The sequence below is a fragment of the Astatotilapia calliptera genome, chromosome 11 (assembly GCF_900246225.1).
Source record: "Astatotilapia calliptera chromosome 11, fAstCal1.2, whole genome shotgun sequence".
Classification (NCBI taxonomy): Eukaryota; Metazoa; Chordata; class Actinopteri; order Cichliformes; family Cichlidae; genus Astatotilapia; species Astatotilapia calliptera.
Window position 1 is genome coordinate 11,825,658 of NC_039312.1, and position 19,167 is coordinate 11,844,824.

A 19,167-nucleotide genomic window follows, 5' to 3' on the forward strand; every position below is an offset into this window, starting at 1 on the left:
AGAAGAATTTAGTACCTTTTAAAGGAGAGAAAATCTAGATCTTTCTCTCCATGAGGAATTCAGACACACTCTACCTTGTTGATACAGTGGTTGCTGATCCTGGATTGTGCCCTCACTAAGATTGCAGAGCAAAACAACTGCGTTTTGGACTATCCCACTGATAACGTTACTTCTATTGGCCTAGAAAAACAGGAGACAGACACAGGATAAGTAAATTACAGGTTTGCTTATAACATTTCACAATTAACCCAAAACAGCTAATATCTAACATGGTTTTGTCATCATTTTGTTATTTATACTGCATATACTGTCTTGAGAACACAGTTAATTATTTAATAAAGTAGTGGATTGTTTTATTAAAAAAGGTGCCTTTATTTATTTGTTTTTAAAGACTGAAAGTGTAATCTTCACCTCCCTCTTACCCATCCTATTTACTCCTCTTACTTCATCTTTCTCCTCTTTTCAAAATATTCTCTCCTCCCTCCTACAGTAATTCACTTCTCCTTCCCCCTTCTGCCCCCACTTCACTATTTGATCCTCTCTGAGATACACCAGCTCTGCCTGCAGGGTTGGTGCACATCGGTGTGATCTGTGTACGTGGTGATTAGCCTGGCTAGTACTCATCATGTGCAATTGCCTGCGGCTGGAGACAATGACATCAGTTTGTGCTGAGGACAAACTGCCTGTCAGGAGCCACAAATGACAAAGCTAAACTATTTTGATCTTTAAAGACTAAAAAGCTATAAAAATACTGCACTGTACTGTACGTTCTCACTAAAAGCATAAAGCTGACAATGGACAGTGAGGAACGGCAAACCAAAGTTTAACTTGGACCTTGCACATGAAGGGATAAGTATCTGACTTGCATAAGCGGTGTAGCTGCACTGTGAACACTTTCAGCCAGGCAGGATTTGTTAAAGCATTTACTGCAAGCATTCCCCTCTGATCAGTCTTTTGCCACCTCAGGCACGGCTAACACCCCGTTCAGAGCCGTGGTCTAACCAGCATCCTGAGGTCCTTTCATGTCTGAAGCAGAACTACTACATCATTTAGACAAATACAATTAGGTGAGTTTCTCCATGACAAGTGTGATCACCAGCGACAGGTGTAATCAATCTACATCAGAGAGTTTCAGGGAGTATAAATCAATTCAAATGTGAGCAATATAGACGGCACTAATGGATCCAGACATGACTGGTTCAGGCAGGAGTAAACAATCAGGAGACGAGTTAATCAGGCTGTTGGACAGCAGTGTTTAAAATTCTGTATCAGCTAGCTGGGGCTGGACAGGCAGCCATGCAGAACAGAGTTATTGAGTGTGCGCGTTTGTGTGAGTGCATGTGTTTGTGTGAAGCATAAATTAGAGCTGGTTTGGTTGTACTGTGTTGGTGGGTGCATTAAATTGTTCGCATGCAAAAAGGGTCAGGTGAAATGGTTTACTGGAAACACTGTTATGGCTCACTGAGAACAGACGAGTGCCATGTGTTTGCGTGCAAGCCCTTGTACATGATCTTAATAGCAGAGTTCATCTTTCCACTCTATTAGCCGTTCCTCCTCTCTGCTGCTGACCTGCCAGTCAATTACACCAGCCCTCTAATAGGTCAACATTATTCAGACTAATTTACATAAACATTTGAGGGTTAGATGGAAGGAGAGACCAAAAAGAAGGAAACAGACATAATAGACTGAATATAAACAGAATAGAAATGCTACAATAATACAAACTTTGATGAGCTTATTTTAAAACTGCACTGAATTTACTGACCAGTTTGACTGGTAAAGTAATTTAGATACTGCCTTGAAGACTAAATGATGAAACATGACTGCTTTCTTACCATAATGAGCTGAAAGACCATTGGTAGGATCCTACTACATTTGATCAACCTGAAAAGGAGAAGAAAAAGAGAATATACACTTTAGGTAGCAGCAGAAAAATCAGGGCAAGGAATTAATTTAATTTTTTAGATGTGCTGTTCAGGCATGCTGTTTGCACACACACACACACAAGCAGATAAAAGTGGCTATTTCATCTTCATTAAGGGTGGAGTTCTGGTACAATGACTTCCGTCTAGTACCAGTGGAATTGCGAGAAGAAAAAGAGAAGAAGCGATGTGAGCAGATGAAGTAAAAGCAGGTGAGAGACAAGAGGGAAGGACATGGAAAAAGGTGATGAGAGTTTAAAGCAAGATAAGGTTAGAAAAGATTACATTTTGCAAAGTGGAGGAAAAAGAGGGAAGATTAGAGAAGAGGTGTGAGATGGAGGAGGTGGAGGAACAAACGAATGAGAGGAAAATGGAAAATAAAAAGGAGTAATGTGGATAAATCCACACTGAAAAGCTTGGGGGGAAGGCAAGAGACAGAAGAAGAAAGATGGAGGGAGGGAGGGAGATGGATGTTTATATTAACAATGACATTCTGTCTACTTCTTGATTGATCTTCTTTAAACCTCAATCAGTTACTGAGTGGGCGGAGTGTCTACATATATGCACGCACATTTTGTTTATGGGTCTTTGTGAATTAGTAAGCAAGAAAGCATTCAGGCAGTAATGTGAATAAAACTAGCAAAAATCAGACAGGTGTTGATATTCTGACGGTAACAAAGCCTGCCCACTGATTTATAAATCTGTCCATGTTCTAACTATGATTTATAGGTTCTCCAGCAGGATCATTCAACCTATGGAAATGTGGATTTAAACTTAAAAAACTGCCCTTTTTTTTAAACTAGCAAACAAAATGTTCCACTTCATTACAAATATGGGACAGCATTTTATTGGTGTGCTGCTTCTAGAAAGTGAAAACAATGGCTCATTAACCTGGAGGCATTTTCATTAAAACAAACAAACAAACAAAGTCAGATGACTAAGTAAAAAGAACATCTGAACAGCAAAGAATACCAAATGATCATCTCAGGCTGTCCTCAGAGCTCAAGCGTCTTTTTTTTTCACCACTTACAGGTAATTTGTACTTATATACTGTCTTCTGTGAGTGTTTGTTCTTTTAGGTTTCCTTGTTCCATCAGATACTGATGTCCTCTCACCTACCTTGTATACAAAGAGCCAGAACAAAGCATGCATGTTTCATGATGATAACATATTCTCTACACCACTGCACGTACTTCCTGGGCATCATGTAACTATTGTTTAATAGTTAACTTTGTGGTTTTAGTTAGTAACATTAGATCCCTTCATGGTTACATTGTTAGATTTACTTTGGTGAATTGAGATATTCTGATGGATGCTGTCATCAGCACCACAAAAGTATAAGCACAGTGTAACTTTATCTTTAGTTGCAGTCACTCAATCTCCATAATCTTTACTGAAAACAATCACTGACTACAGGTGCAGGAAGCTTGAAGAAATGTGAATTTAAGGAACGTAATGAATTGCTGTTGTAGGTTCTCTTTACCTGCCATGGTGATGTATTTTAATGTACAGTTCAACCTTTTAGACGTGTGTGTGTGTGTGTGTGTGTGTGTGTGTGTGTGTGTGTGTGTGTGTGTGTGTGTGTGTGTGTGTGTGTGTGTGTGTGTGTGTGTGTGTGTGTGTGTGTGTGTGTGCGTGCATTTGTTATTGTTTGGGTCTGATTGTTTGCTTGTAGATGTGATGGATGGCCTCCTATTAGAGAGGTGATAGGCTCAGAGATGAAAGGACAGGCCAGGCCTGCACAACATGATAAACTGGACCACCTTTAAACTACCAGCCATTCATCAGGACACAGGGCGCAACAGCATACAATGAACAGGGTTCAACAGACAACCTATAATAAGAAAACACAGATGAGACAATGCTGCACTGCATCATCATCACATCACACATTCACTCAACAGCTGTTTCATTAGAGGTAATGCAATAAATACCACAGTATGCGCTTATTAACCTCAGCTCTACTCTAGTTTTATATACTTTATGTCAGCTACACAGCTTTGTAAAGCTAACAAAATTCAAAATGAAACCTTTTTGCACATAAAGAGATGATAAATACAACGAAGTAGATAGCTACAGTCAGGGGCTTATAATTAACAGCACTGACAAATTATCTGATACCATAATGTATTAGTACTTGCCTAGAGAGGAAAATTATACTTTTTTCTAATAACTAACTTAAAAAAAGACCTTTTTCCCCCATTTATTTACAGTGGAGAGTAAGACCAGTAAAACAGGCTGTTAGAGGCAATTACAGCGTTTTAGCCTGAGAAAATGGCCACTTTTGTGTTAACAGTTAATGAATCCACTTTACATGGAACAGAGAGATGTTGGTGTCCAATTAACTACTGCAATTTGATATAATGGATTTAGACTCATAGACTGAGTCTATGAGTCCATATTAAAAGGAAAGAACAGGCAGAAAACACGAGTTGTTTAAATATAAAATCTTATCAAAATAAAATCTATAAACAGCCAGTACTGTTAAACTATGACAAATACTACCTCTTTACTTTGTTGATGGGTATGCGTGAAAATACCATATCGACACATATGGCACATATGCTGAAAGGATGCCTTAAAGGAAATTGAAAATCCATGGGCAAACACATATGTAACCACACAGCATGAGGTTCTCCGGCTAAAGGTCATAGTAAATGTAGTTGTTTGAAGGTGTGTCTGGACTGTGATAATGGAGAGAGAGACAGCAGGCTGCCTTCCCAACGTTAATGTCCCCAATTTACCATCTAATTACTGCTCGGCTGGCTTCATAGCCACACTTATCTAACCAAGACCCAGGCAATTTAATTTCTGATTGTATAACCGCAGTGATGGAGGGAAAGTTGTGGAGAAAGGGCACAGAGAAAAAGAAAAATGTGGACTAATGTTAATAAATTAGAGATGGTGAGAGAATGAGAGCGAGGGAGGCAGAGAAAAAAAATGTAAAATGTTGTTAATAATGTCAAAGGAAAAGAGTGAGCGCGAAAACAGATGTAGAGGAAAGAGTCCTGACACCAATTTGAAAAGTTCACGTCACTCTACTTGTGTCTAAGAAAAAGGGGGATGAGGAGAGGTGGTGGAAGAGAAGGATGGAGACGAAATGGGGTAATATTACTGATAAGAGAAGTAGGGGCATACTCAGCTGTGAGGACGAACTTTAAACTCTAGGAGTAGAGGAGGATGGGATGGATAGAGATGGAAGGTGACTGGCAGTGATTAGAGATTTGTTGAACTATTATTGCTGGAGAAGATAAAATGTGGAAAGAAGCTGGGATGGAATGAGGAAACCACAAAACAGAGGCTTAATCATTGTTCCAAATTAATACTTAGTGATTAAAGATGAAGGATTAAATGTAAATCTCTGGATCAACTGCAGCATTTGACCAGGTACATGTCCATGTCCAAATTGTGTTCCACCAATATGAATGACTGCATTTCTAGAGCTAAAATAGAGCATGCCTTACACAGAGTCAACTAAATCTAAAAATGCTGAGAGTATTGTTGAAGTAACAACTACAGTTTACAACATAGTGTTCCTGAGCTGAAATGTATATCTCATAGTGTAAACTGCACATAGTTTTACAGTTTTCCCCTGCTCTTTCCTCCAGTTATCTTCTGAGCCAGGTGACACACATCTAATTATACTTTCTAACCAATTAACACTTCTCCTTTATTCTCAACCCTTCTGGCCTCATCAACATTTTCTTTTCTCCCAAGATTCTCTTTCCTAGTTCCTCCTCCTATCCTTTTCCTGGCACCTTTATCCACTTCCCCTCCTCAATCTTTCTGCCTCCTCTCTTTTCACCCACACTTTCTATCCCTGCCAACAGCTGAGACGAGAAGACAGATGACCAGAGAATCAAGACTTACTGACAGCTGCTGTCAAAGCACATCTATCAAACACACATACATCATCATGCACACACATGTGTTTACGCAAGCATTCATGCACGCACGCATGCACACACACACAACATGTACACACAAGTGAGTCATCTCATGGCTAGACAAGGAATCAGCAAATTTCCTGTGCAACAGCAACACATCATTACCACTTTTTATTTGGGTGTCAGATGACTGCTTTTCTGAGCGATGTTTTTTAAATTCCTGCATAGTGAATTACTTCCACATTATGCAGTAGTGAATCTCACTTCAACGCGAGCAATAATTTTGTCTTAGTGTCGTATATTTAAAGAACGTGTGTTGCATTTTTAAGCAACGCTTCTCTGGACTAGCTAGTGTGCCAAGGTATATCAGCACAACATGTCAAGTCTTTACACATCTCAGCTGATACAGCACCTTATGCCTGCCACTAAACTGATTACTAATGTAGAAAATACCGCTTTTAAGGGTGCTCAAAGGGTGTCATTGAATGCAGATCACCAGCAGTGCTGGAGCTGTGAAGGTTTTGTTGCTATTAGCTCTGAATGTGCATCACCTACAACAAGCAAATAATCATTTGTGTATATCTGTGTTCTGGAGTTGGCAAATAAATTACTGCTTATAATACGGAGGAGTGTGTTTGTGTGTGTTTAAGACAGTGAACATTCATCTGTGTGTGTCTGTGTGTGTGTGTCTGTGTGCAGTGTGTGAATGATTCACAGTGCTGAATTGGGAATGAATGGCCTTGGCATTAAAACATTACAGAGTGCCTAAAATGCGCCCGTGTATATTTGTATCTGAACCTGCTAGGACTGCAAAATACTTGCGTGCTACCTATTCTGCGTCTTGGAAAAAAAATAGAGAAGCAGATAATGGATTTAAATGGATGCTAGGAGTATTTTGTAATACTTTCTTTACTATATTACCAGTAAACAACATTATCCTAATAAAGATTACAAGTAAAGTTCATATTAGCAAGGTCACAATGCTTCAACAGTCTTTCTTGTCTGTGATTAATTGTGTGTGTGGCTGATGTGTTCACATTACCTGCAGGTTTGACTGTTGTGTTCAGTCATTGATACCAACAGTTTGAGTGCATGGAGGGGTATAGGCTCCGGTGCTCGTAGAAGAGTCTCGTACCTAGACATAAACATGTCTGAGTACAACATTTGGCTTTCGAAGTGTTAATAATTAATGCAGTGTTCTGATCATTAGTAAGAGAGAGTAAACTAGAACAGATCTGGAGAGAGGGGTGAAGAAGAGGGGGAGGGGAGAACTAGACTTATAATAGGAGAAGCAGAGAAAAGAACGTAGACAGAAGCAGCTAGGGGAGAAACTAGGAGGAAGAAAGGACTGACTTTGAGGAGGAGAAATATTGGTAGAAATAAAAGTGAACAAGCGGTAACCTGTGAGGCTATCATACAAGCATCTTTTTTTGTACTGTGTAGCTATTCTTTGACTTGTGTAAAATGCATTGTCCCCTTTTCATAGATTGAACAGTCACTTGCCAGTTTTCTGTATTTGTAGAAGCATTTTACAAACTACAACATATTATAAAGTGGATCAACAAATCCACACCATATCATTTATATCTGATATACATCTTCAAAAAAACCCTATTACAACAATTGTTCATTGTTAGACTTCTATACTTCAGTCTCAGACTTTTTAAAGATCAACTCTGAAATCATCTGTTGCAACTGAGCTGTCTTTAACCTGGCACAATCACTAATGAAGCTCTTTTGGTTATAATATTATGTTTATGTAAATTACCTGTGTCGGGTAAGGATTAGGTCAGACTTATTGTCTTGGTTGTAAAATAGTCAAGAGAAATTTTGCTTTAATGTGAGCATAAACACCTTAGCACAAAAGAGTGGGTAGAAATTACTTCAGTATTGTATATTACATATTATTATATCTATCATTTAAACTGACAGTCTGTCATTATTTTGGTTAAGCTGTAGTGATTTTAAAAATGTCATTCAAGGGGAAAGTATCTGTTCCTATAGAGACAGCAAATACAGGAGGAATCTAGAAACACTGAAGCTGCACTTAGAATAAACCAGACCAACCTTGAAAGGAGAGATTCAGTGATACACGAGAGTCCATCCCCTCTTTCCTCTGCCGCCTGTCCTTCCTTCTCATTTCTCTCTTTATTTTCCTCTGTCCTTTCCTCTTTTACCTCAGTATCAACACCATCTTGGACCAGCAGGATTAGACTGAGTTCAGACAACACCCTCAAAACAAACACAGACCACTCCACTGCACCACACACAAAGACAGGAAGAGAGAGTATTATTAGGAGTAAGTGTTTAGAATACTGTGTGTACCATGTTTACATATCTTTGTGGGGACCAAAAATTGCAAGTTTACTATACTTGTGGAGACCAACAGCCCTTATTGGGACAAAATCCAAGTCTCCACAAGTTTGAAGGCATTTTTGAAACTCAAAATGTGGTTTTAGTGTCAGGGTTACAATTATGTTATGGTTAGGTGTAGGCTAATGGTTCATTTTTGATGGTTAGGGTAAGCAGCTAGGGAAAGTATTATGTCAATTAGATTAGATTAGTGTGTCTTGGGGGTCGGGGTAGTTAGTGTTAGTTGGACAAGTATATGTCACGTGATTTACTTCCATAAATGAAAGGGGACAATGGGTTCTGAGGTGATAATAATATGCATAAACAATTCTGAATGAATTTGCTGAATGGCATTTGAAACTTTAGGATGTCGCAAAACTTTAGATTAAGGATTAAAGAATGAACATAGTCTAAGGAAAAATCTAAGACCTAAATCTCTGACTCTACAGGCCTCAGTTTTGCAGCAATAGGACTTTGGTACCCTGCAATCATTGGGTCAACCACAAACTCCTCCTTATACTAAAGTATTTTATCATACCAAGTTATTAAGTCAAATGGAAGGCCGTGTGTCTGACAGAGGAAGTTTGGCTGAAACTAGGTCATGCAACAGGACAACGATCTCAAGCACAGCAGCAAATATACAACAGTGTCTGAAAAAGAAAACATCTAAGTGTTGAAGTGGCTCAGTCAAAGTCCAGACCTCAACCTTATTCCTCCATAAGAATGGCAGAGAATGGAAAAGTCATACAGAAAACGATTGCTGCAAGTTAGTGCTGCTAAAGGTGGTTCTACAAGCCTTTGAGTCAGTTGTTGTTTTTCACACGACACTACCGTATAAGAAACATTAGACAGCACACATATGTACTATATATACTGTAAGAATACCAACAAGCTTGGAAAAACAACAAAATACCCACATGGAAACGAAATATTTTGAGCTTCAACAAGACAACAAGTAGCACCATTATAATGGCTAACAAAAAACCTTTTACCCTGACAGCTGGCTCTTTTGCATACTGACCCATAAAGTCAAAACTGTAATGACTCATTCAGGTTCCAAAACCCAAAAGAAGCTGTTATTATTGTATTGGTGATATGGTAATTAATAAATGCGGATACCTATATTTTTTTTTAAAGATTACTTTTTGGCATTTCGCTCAGTTGTGGTACAAACATAAGCAATGCTGTATTGCAGTTTTATCTACTTGTATCGCAAGGGAGCTGGCAGTATGCTAGTCTGTTAAATGCTGTAATATTTACAGATCGTTTAGGTAAGTAGTGATCTTCGTGATCTCGTCTCTTTGGAGAATTATTAGAACCCTAACAAACAGGAAACAAGAAGAAAATCACTGCCTGTGACAGGAACTAAAGGTCCCCAGCCATCAGGCTTCTGAACCCGCTCTGCCTCTTTCCCCATTTGCCATTTCTTTCTCTCTCACTCACTCTCTTTCCTCAAAAAACTGACCCCACCATTCATACCATTTTTGCTGAAAGCCATTGTTGTCAGAGGAGGCAGGATGGCATCCACGACCTTCAAGAGACATTAACAAACAAACAAAAAATGTTATATGGTACTGTATTTGATCCTGGTCACCAAAGAAGCAAGTTGGTTTTAGTATTAAACCTGTAACAAGCTAGAAAAATCTGTTATAATCTAGTGTTTCACAAGTTCAGCTACAAATGATGTCGTGGATGTGAAACAACTCAGGTTAAAACACTGAAGTGAAATAAAAATCCACTCCTCTGCTGACGGCTTTTAAGAACAAGGTGTAAATATTAGTTCAGTAATGTCCCATATATTCTAATTTGAGGCAAATGAGGGTATTTATAAACATAATCATGGTGTTCTCTAAACAGCTATAGAGTTAATATTCTGTATAACATCTCTAAAAGCAGAGTCTATATTTTTAGATAAAAATGAACAGGAGACGCTGTACTATATTAATTCTGTGAGCATCGACCACAGACCACTGTCACAGAGGATCAAATTACTATGGAAATGCACTGCTGAATGGTTTCTTTGATCAAACAAACAAACACACAGACACGCACGCGTATTTTCACAACTGTCAAAGCTCTTATTTAGGTATGAATCTGTATTGCATGAATTTGCATGATTACTAATATTACCATAGAAACACCACTAATGCTGAGTGAGGATGTGTGAGGTCATTACATTGAAAGCCAGAAAAAAAAAAAAACTACAAAGGATGTTGTCCACCACTTAATGGTTGGTGTATTACTATCACAACCATCAAAAGACTGCATGGAGCCGTGTGTGTGTGTGTGTGTGTGTGTGTGTGTGTGTGTGTGTGTGTGTGTGTGTGTGTTGAGATGTGCAGATCTGGGTGCATTCTCTCTGAACTCTGTAACTATGGGCAGTGCGTTCCTCATATTTATGAAAGCCTTTCTTGTTCACATTTGTCCGTTTTCCTGTCTTTCTCCTAGCTGCTTTTTTAGTGGTGCAGAAAAGAAATCTCATCACTCCAACAGTAACTAAAGAATAATTTGTTGTATAATATAAATATCCAAAGTAATTAAAGTGTCTAATTTGCATTTGAACATGACTAAAGAAAAATAAGTGTTCAGTTAACTTTTTTAAGAACTTACCTTGTTATAAAACAACAGCTGGTTTCAACAACAATCGTACCTGATTGTTACTAACTGCTGTGTACTGTACAGCTGTGTGTTGTGTAGCTATTTAAAATGTATTTTAAAATTATGTTGCAGTCTTTTAGTGAAAACTATTTTTCTATTAATTTTTAAACAGTCTAACAAAAAAAGTAATGAAGTGATCTTTCAAATGCACATTCAAGGCAAAACATCATTCCCAAGTATTTTCAAACAGTATTCAGTTATGGTATGAGAGTTTTTTTAAAGGTCTGCACAGCAATTTAAAATGTCATTTTCCACATCACATAAAATCTGTTTTAACAAAAGAGCAGTTGTGGAGGCAAAACTAACTGCAAACTAGCTTCAAACTGTGACAAGAAATTAGAAACGCAAACAAAGTCAAAAATGAGCGTGTGTCCTTGTCCAGAGGACAATTAAAGCTAATCTGAGTTGGCTGTGGGTAATTAAAGTGTCTTCCTGTGTTATTGACTATCAGTATCCACAGCCTTGCTTTTTGCTCCTATCCCCAGTTCCTCAAGTCTTTTCTTTTTTTCTCTCTCTCCATCCTGTCAGCTTCCTGCTGCTGTTTTCCACTTCCATACGTCAATAGTCATTAAACACAATCTCATTGTCCCATCCCATCAACATCTCTCTCTCTTTCACGCGCACACGCGCACACGCGCACACACACACACACACACACACGAGGTCTGTCGGTTCAATAGTTGATTAGTGTCTCTCCTAATAGTCCACATGCTAACCCTCTGTCCTATGATCACTAATAGACAGGTTTAGTAGACTGGAAGACACACAGTAAACATACCACAGTCCAATTCATATTATTGACAAAGTCTACAGAAATTCATTCTATCCTAGCAAAGCAACTTGCATATTACGTTTTTTTCTAAATGAGAGAAGGGGAAAATCAATGCTGAAAATCTGACAGTTGCAGAAATACAGAATAACAGGATGATGACAGGTTGTCTCCAACGTCCCGTCAGAGGAAATGTACTGACATTTGTTGAATATCACAAGATACCTGTCCTATATCGGTGTACTAAACTATCAGCAGACAGCTAGTCAGTCAGACAGGTAGCCAGTCAAAAACCTACAACAAATGCACACTCAACCATTCATTTAATGGGATATAGAGTTGCATATTTTCTTCCACAGATACTTACATCACTATGATATGGACTGATGAGTGCATGGTGCTGGCTCAGTACTTCCACGATGGACAGAGATGTTCTGATTAAATCTTCACATATTGCTGTACCTAAAGAAGAATCAAACATCAACATACAAATACTCATGTTCTCAATAAAAACTGACCCATAACTGAATACCTTTTAAGGATAGGCATATATTCTGTTTGTGATTTGCTGATAACATGGCCTTCGAGCGCGGCACTTTATCACAGCACTTGATTCAGGTGCTTGAAGAGTGGCTGAGCCCACACCGCAGCTTGCCTTGTTGGCAGGCATTTGTAATTCAGTGTCATAGCTGTCTTCAAGTGCTGTATCTGACTCTCTCCTTACCGTCTCCATGTCAATACAATTCAATATTGACTTGTAAGATAAGCTCGAATTTATAATAATCATTTTAACTACGTTATTTATTCTTTTATCCTTCATTTAACCTGGCAAGTTAAGCAAACACACTGTGCAACTTTAACAAACAATGCAGTACATGAAGCTCTGTAGAATCACAGTATCACAGACTAATCATGTGAAAAGGAATACTACTGCAGATATGGCAGGGGTTGATATCCAGTGATAAAGTATTCATACCTGTAAAGATACTCACCCATAGCACTAGCCAGATTTGTTTCATTGGACTCTACTGAGGCAATGAAGTTCTGTCAAGAGATATTTAAAAACTTGATGTGAGTTTTGCTTTGAAACTGTCAAACATTCAAAGTTTTCCTTATAAAAAGTTAGTTGTGTGAATGTCAGAGATGTTTTAAGAATTTCAGTACTGACAGTAAGAGAGAAAGGCACCACCAGTCTCTGCAATTTGTAAAACTGTAACTACACTGCTGGCTTTAAAATAATTTAGGTTAATTTTATTTATTCTATAATTGAAAAAATATATATAATCAACATGTCTCCTTGTTAGAGTAACAAAATGTGATCAACTAAAAACTTCACTTCACCCTATCTGTTAGTTTTATTATTTGCCTTTAGCATGTGGAGACAGATAATGTGTCAATTTATGACTGGTTACCAAACACTTACCAACAGCAACCCAATTTGAGCCAGAAACTGTCCTGCTACAATGTGAGATCTAAAGACCTGTGAGGAGACAGAAGACACATTTTACAAAGGTAAGTCAAGATAATGTAATCAGGTGACAACTGAGAGTGTTACAAAACAAGCAGGGAGGGAGGTGATGATTTAGGTCTGCCTCGTTTTTATTATTGACTATTTTGGAAAGCCTCCTGACTTTTCTTTTAGTGCCATGTACTAAATAAATGAAAACTCTGTGTTCAAAAATAAGAACTGCTGTTTGTCATTTATGAGAAAATCTATGTGAGAAACTGCTAAAGGTTTTAAAACCAAACACTATGGAGAAGTAATTTTGCTCCATTTACCTGGGATGAAACAAGGTCCAGCACTATGGACAAAGTAGGCAAAGTTTGTTTGAGTTGTTTACTTTGAGCAGTAGTTGGGTGTCTTCTCCCAATCACTCCTCTGAGGGTACACAGAACATCCTCTAAAGAAAGGAGACAAGGCAAGGAGTTGCAAACAGATGAGAAGGAATTTAAGAAGGTGGCTATCATCTATCTTTATTAAGATATATTATATATCATATACTATATTATATTATATACTGGTAAATTTCTCTGGCGTCTTAAACCCTACAAATATATGCGTCTATTTTTCCTAAGTATCACATTTTTTCTTCTAGCACAAGAACCAGAAACAAATCAAGTTTCCATAGTAACCTGACAATTAATTTTGTAGATGTCAGATTTAAAAAAGATCTCAGATGTAGTAATGGTAAGGGAAATCAAAAAAATCAGCATGTCAAATGAACTGATTTACAAATTTCTGTACACATGGAGGTGAAAACACAAATGGCAGATGGATAATCATACAGTAGTGTGTGTATTTGTGTGTGTACCCATAATCACTGGTGCGGTGCTGCTCAGATATGCAATCAGTAAATTGAGACACTGAGACAAGTATCCTGATTGGCTGGGGTTCTCTCTGAGAGGAGTGGCTTTGCGGAGGTCTCTCTCCAGGTATATCACAAGTCTAGACAGAAAGAAATATTTTCAGCCCTCTATGTAACATTGCAGATACATCAAGTGTGTTTAATGGTTACCGGTCTTTCGTCTGCTCCATACATTATTAGTTGTTTAGCAGCATGATTAAGTGAGACAGACCCATTAACAAGAACATGAATGCACACAAATTTTAATGCACAGCAGTAAAACTTTGATAGGGTACAAAATAAGGGGGCAAGAAGTCCATGACACACACAATTTAAGAGCATATTTATTCTCATCAGAGTGTGTGTACTGAACAGTAATCAATAATTTTCTCTTTACAAATTCTGAGCAGGGAGAGAAGGTTACCACCACTAACTCATATTCATTACCAGCACATAAACACATGCTTACGTATATCATCTCACGCACGCACACACACGCACACACACGCACACAGAAAATAAACAGAAAATAAATGGAGAAATTCAGAGGGGTTCGAAGCTTTAGAGTGGCAATGATGCAGGGGACCGGTGAATTAAAAATTCTGCATTTTTTTCTCACGTTGTTCCATAAAAGATGATCATCCATGGTTTACAACTATATAGAACAAGAAATAGTTAACTGTTAACCTGTTGTCCAGTGCATTTCTTGAGATTAATTACTTCATTTATTGTTACATTATTTTTGTTTAGTGCAAAGCATTGCAACCTTGAGCCTGGCAACTGAGAAAGACCTTCAGATTACTTATTAAGTTTAATTATTTATAAATTTTATATAAATTTTAGCCTGGTTGGTACGACCAAAGTTAAATCTCTGAAAGAAGCAGACATGTTAATGCAATCCTATTTTTATATCATTATTCTAATTTTGTTTTAACTGAATTTTTCTTACTGTCAATGTCATTGTCATGATGTAATGTCATTAAAAAAATTATATATTATTTCATCTGCGCAGGGTTATTCTTGTTGTGCAAAACCAAACCATTAATAACAACAAAGTGTTAATAGCATTTTTAAGTCTCACATTTAACAATTATAATGGAGAACTAGGACTGGTGATGCACAGTAAAGAAGAAATAAACCAAAATGAATCTCTCTGATTGGACGCATAAACATTCTTAAGATGAACACTCTCTCAAAATTTCTTTCTCTTCCAAGCCATTCCTCTCAGCCCTCCAGATGACTTCTTCACTAAGGCAAGAACAATATTCACTCCATTCATTTGGAATAACAGACGAGCCGAACTACGCCTATTGTTAATGTATCTTCCGTATGATAGGGGAGGTCTGGGTATTCCAAACCTCAAATGGTACTACTGGGCTGCCCAACTCTCTACAGCTTTTTGCTGGATTTTAACGACAACCTCATCCTGGGTAAATTTAGAAAGGACAAGCACCCCCTTACCGCTCAGTTCTTGCCTGTACTCAGCAAAATATAAAGATTTGATGAAAGATACATTGAATCCGTTTGTTAAAAATACCATTCGTGTCTGGTTCGATGCACTTAAGTTTAAAAATGAGACACCAGCACTACCCAGTTCTCGCCTATCTGGGGTAATAAGAGCTTTGAACCCAGTTAGAAAGATTTGGGTTTTAAAATGTGGGCTGCCAGAGGCTTGTGCAAAGTTGCAGACCTATTTGACAAGGACACCCTAATGTGCTTTAATGACTTGACACGGAAATTTGGCATTCCAACTAAACATTTCTTCAAATCAGAAGCTTTATTTCAAACACTCAAAAATCCCTAACACTGCCCACTCTTACCTCATTAGAGGACATAGCAATAAACCATCAGCTGAAGAAGGGCTTAATATCCTGCTTTTATAGCAACCTCAGAGACGGCTCTCAAACGTTCTCAGAAAAAAACACAGACTTGCATGGTGTCAAGACTTAAAGTGTAGAATAACCACAGAGGAATGGCAAAAAGTCTGCTTGAAAGCCCAAACACAATCTATAAACACCCAATTTAAACGAATCCAGTATAAATGGCTAATGAGAACATATGTCACCCCAACATTGTTAAACAAATTTGACCCTAAAACTCCAGACATATGTGTTAAATGTGGGGATAAAGGCACACTGATGCATTGCCTATGGGAATGTTCAGAAATTCAAAAGTTTTGGAAAGAAGTTTCAGATGTCATTGCGCGTATTACAAGTGTTAAGCTGAATCCGTGTCCTAAATTATGTATCCTAGGGATTTTCCCCACTGAAAGCCAGCTGAGCAAAGTTCACCAAAAAACTACAATCTACTTCTGTTACAGGCAAAATATAGCATAGCCAAATCATGGAGATCCATTACTAGACCACACTTGAGAACTTGGCTTTTGACATTGTCCAAATCCCTTGTTTGGAAAAACTTACATCTGTGATTAAGGGTAAACATGCTTCCTTTAAAAAGATGTGGGGAAATTTTTGGTCGTTTTTGGAATGTGAGGAGATGGCCGACAGTGAACAGATATGGCTGTACCCATTTAACTTGTACGGGAGACGTGTTGCTGTGATTTTTGAAGAGAACCTGGGGAGCTTATGCTGGACTGTTCAATGGAAGGGCAGGAGATGGAGATGTGAAATTAGATGGACTGAAACGGAAGAGGACACAGCTCATTGCTGCAGCCGTTTTGTCGGATGCCTTTCTAACTAACTTGAAATCCTTGGACTAAACTCCCGCCAAAAACCCTGAAGTAACGAACTTAAACCTAATGTCTCACTGTGTTGTACCTGGTCTTTGAGCACTGTCTGTTGCCTTGTTTTTGTGTGGTGTTTTTTTAAACAATATATGGGTATATCTCCATGGGTGAGTGCATATATCTGTATCTGTGTGTTTACGCACACCGTCTATACATGATGAGCATGCATTATTATTATTACACACTCAATTTTTATTCATTTTCTCCTTTATTTCATTTCATTTTATTTTTCTCTGTCTTCCTTGTTTAAAATACTTTTGGAAAAGCAATAAATAAATCTTTGGAAAAAAAAAAATTCTGTTCCATGAAGGTCTTTGCCGATTTCTTCTATTGGCTGCACTCTTTTGGGGTCATCAGGGTGTATCCATCTGCCTCCATCTCACCCTATTCCTACCATCTTCCACTGTCGCACCAACCATCTGCACATCCTCCTTTACTACACCCATCGGTTTCGCTCTAAGATCCTTCCTCATGTCATCCTCGACTCTCTTTTTCTCCAAAGTGCTCCACCTGAGCTGTCCCTCTGATAAACTAATTTTTGACTTTGTCCATTGTGGTCACTCCCAATAAAATTGTTAGCATCTTCAACTCTGCCTCCTGTCTTTTTACCAGTATCACTATCTCCAAACCATACATGATAGCAGGTCTCACTACCAACTTGTAAACCTTCCCTTTCACTCTTGCTGGTCTCTGTCTTTCACAAATGCCCACTGACAATCGTCTCCACCCACTACACCCTCCCTGCACTCTCTTCTTCACCTCTCTTGCGCATTGTCCTTTGGGTGGTTGAACACAGGTATTTAAAATCGTCTACCTTTGCCATCTCCATTTCTTGCAATTTTACCTTTCCATCTGTCTCAGTCTCATTCACACACACGTATTCTGTTTTGTTTCTACTGACTTTCATTTCTTTTTTCTCCAGACCATACCTCCACCTCTCCAGGCTCTCTTCCAGCTGCTCCCTACTCTCACTACAGATTACAATGCCATCTGTAGACATCATAGTCCATGGAGACTCCTGCCTGATCTCATCTGACAACCTGTCCATCACCACTGCAAACAAGAAGGGGCTCAGGGGCTATAACTGATGCAATCATGAAGGTTTGTGACTTAGAAACTAAAATAAAATCAGGAACACAGCCTAAGCATATTTTCATCTTGCATCCCATGAGAGGATTTGGACCTACTGTAAAGTAGTTTTTGAGGTATTTCAGCTGGATCAAAGTAGTGGATCAACCAACTTGCAACCTTTTCTTGCAGCCATTTTCCAGATTGCTTCATAAAGAGACACAAACCTGCCGCCTCACTGTTAGTCGCTGTGGGAGACTCACAAAGCACACACACACATCACTGACCCAGCTTTGTGTACATATGCCTCTCCACTGCTGAAAGCCATCACTTTCCACTCTCAATGACAATCTTGACACTTTCTCAATAAGACCCATGCAATTTTATCTCAGAGACCAAAAAAACAAAACAAAAACAGAAGCAATTTTCATGCTACTGAGAAGCTAATTAAACACAACGTGCCTGGGAAAGAATAGGACTGGGGAAAAGATGTGTGTCTCTGTATACGGTTGAATCATGCAGAGTGCTCAGTGGGAGAGAGACAGACAGGTCAACTCTGACAGCTCTAACTCAGCTAAGAGAGGGAGAGCAAGTGCGAGGAAAGAAATAAAGAATGTAAATGCGTATGTGTGTGTGGGGACACTGGAAGGGAGAGAAAAGAAACAGGCAGAGGGAAAACATGAAGAGAAAGCAAGAGGTAAAAAAATCACATTAACTTCCTTAACAGTCATTGTAAGCTGTGTTCAGGGTTGCAATTGATGTTCTGGCCCTGTGTTTATGTCAGAGTGAATGGTCAAACAGAAACGATCCTAAGTAATCATGGTTCTTCATTTACACTTTCTGTTACTGATTATTTCCAGAGAACACCGACTATATCCTCAAGTATATAGATGTTTATACTTCAGTTGCTACTGTGTTAAGGCAATTAATATAGCAGAATCCAATGTGCTGGAACATTTGGGCCTAAAAGCAAATAAAAAATGCATTGAAAGAGATTCATGCCACTGCCAATTTAAAAATTGAAAACAACATATTTAAAGCAGCATTTTAGAAGGAAATGCTGCTTTATTTTCCACCCTGAGGGAAATTTTATGTTTTGCTTTCCAGGATTTCTTCACACTATACCAGATCCAATTCCAAAACTTTTATTCCTCTCGTCTTTTCTTGCACAAACTATGTCAATTATAGCCAAAGTTTGGATCAAAAACCAAATCATTGATGTATACAGGGAGTGCAGAATTATTAGGCAAATGAGTATTTTGTCCACATCATCCTCTTCATGCATGTTGTCTTACTCCAAGCTGTATAGGCTCGAAAGCCTACTACCAATTAAGCATATTAGGTGATGTGCATCTCTGTAATGAGAAGGGGTGTGGTCTAATGACATCAACACCCTATATCAGGTGTGCATAATTATTAG

General features: G+C 38.4%; 1 protein-coding gene across 8 annotated transcripts in view; it reads right to left on the minus strand.

Moving 5' to 3' along the window:
* Positions 1-19,167, minus strand: part of ulk4 (unc-51 like kinase 4) — a 106,655-nt gene that overhangs the window by 30,879 nt on the left and 56,609 nt on the right. For all 8 annotated transcript variants that reach the window (XR_003273893.1, XM_026185486.1, XM_026185487.1 and 5 more), the window contains 10 exons: positions 13,901-14,034; positions 13,368-13,489; positions 13,012-13,068; positions 12,581-12,632; positions 11,956-12,050; positions 9,641-9,692; positions 7,877-8,066; positions 6,852-6,944; positions 1,836-1,884; positions 75-180 (listed from right to left, as the gene is read on the minus strand). Coding sequence is in view for 7 of the 8 variants with exons in the window: in XM_026185486.1 (XP_026041271.1) it covers positions 75-180; positions 1,836-1,884; positions 6,852-6,944; positions 7,877-8,066; positions 9,641-9,692; positions 11,956-12,050; positions 12,581-12,632; positions 13,012-13,068; positions 13,368-13,489; positions 13,901-14,034 (950 nt within the window). In the remaining variant the exon portion in view is untranslated. The remainder of the gene's footprint in view (positions 1-74; positions 181-1,835; positions 1,885-6,851; positions 6,945-7,876; positions 8,067-9,640; positions 9,693-11,955; positions 12,051-12,580; positions 12,633-13,011; positions 13,069-13,367; positions 13,490-13,900; positions 14,035-19,167) is intronic.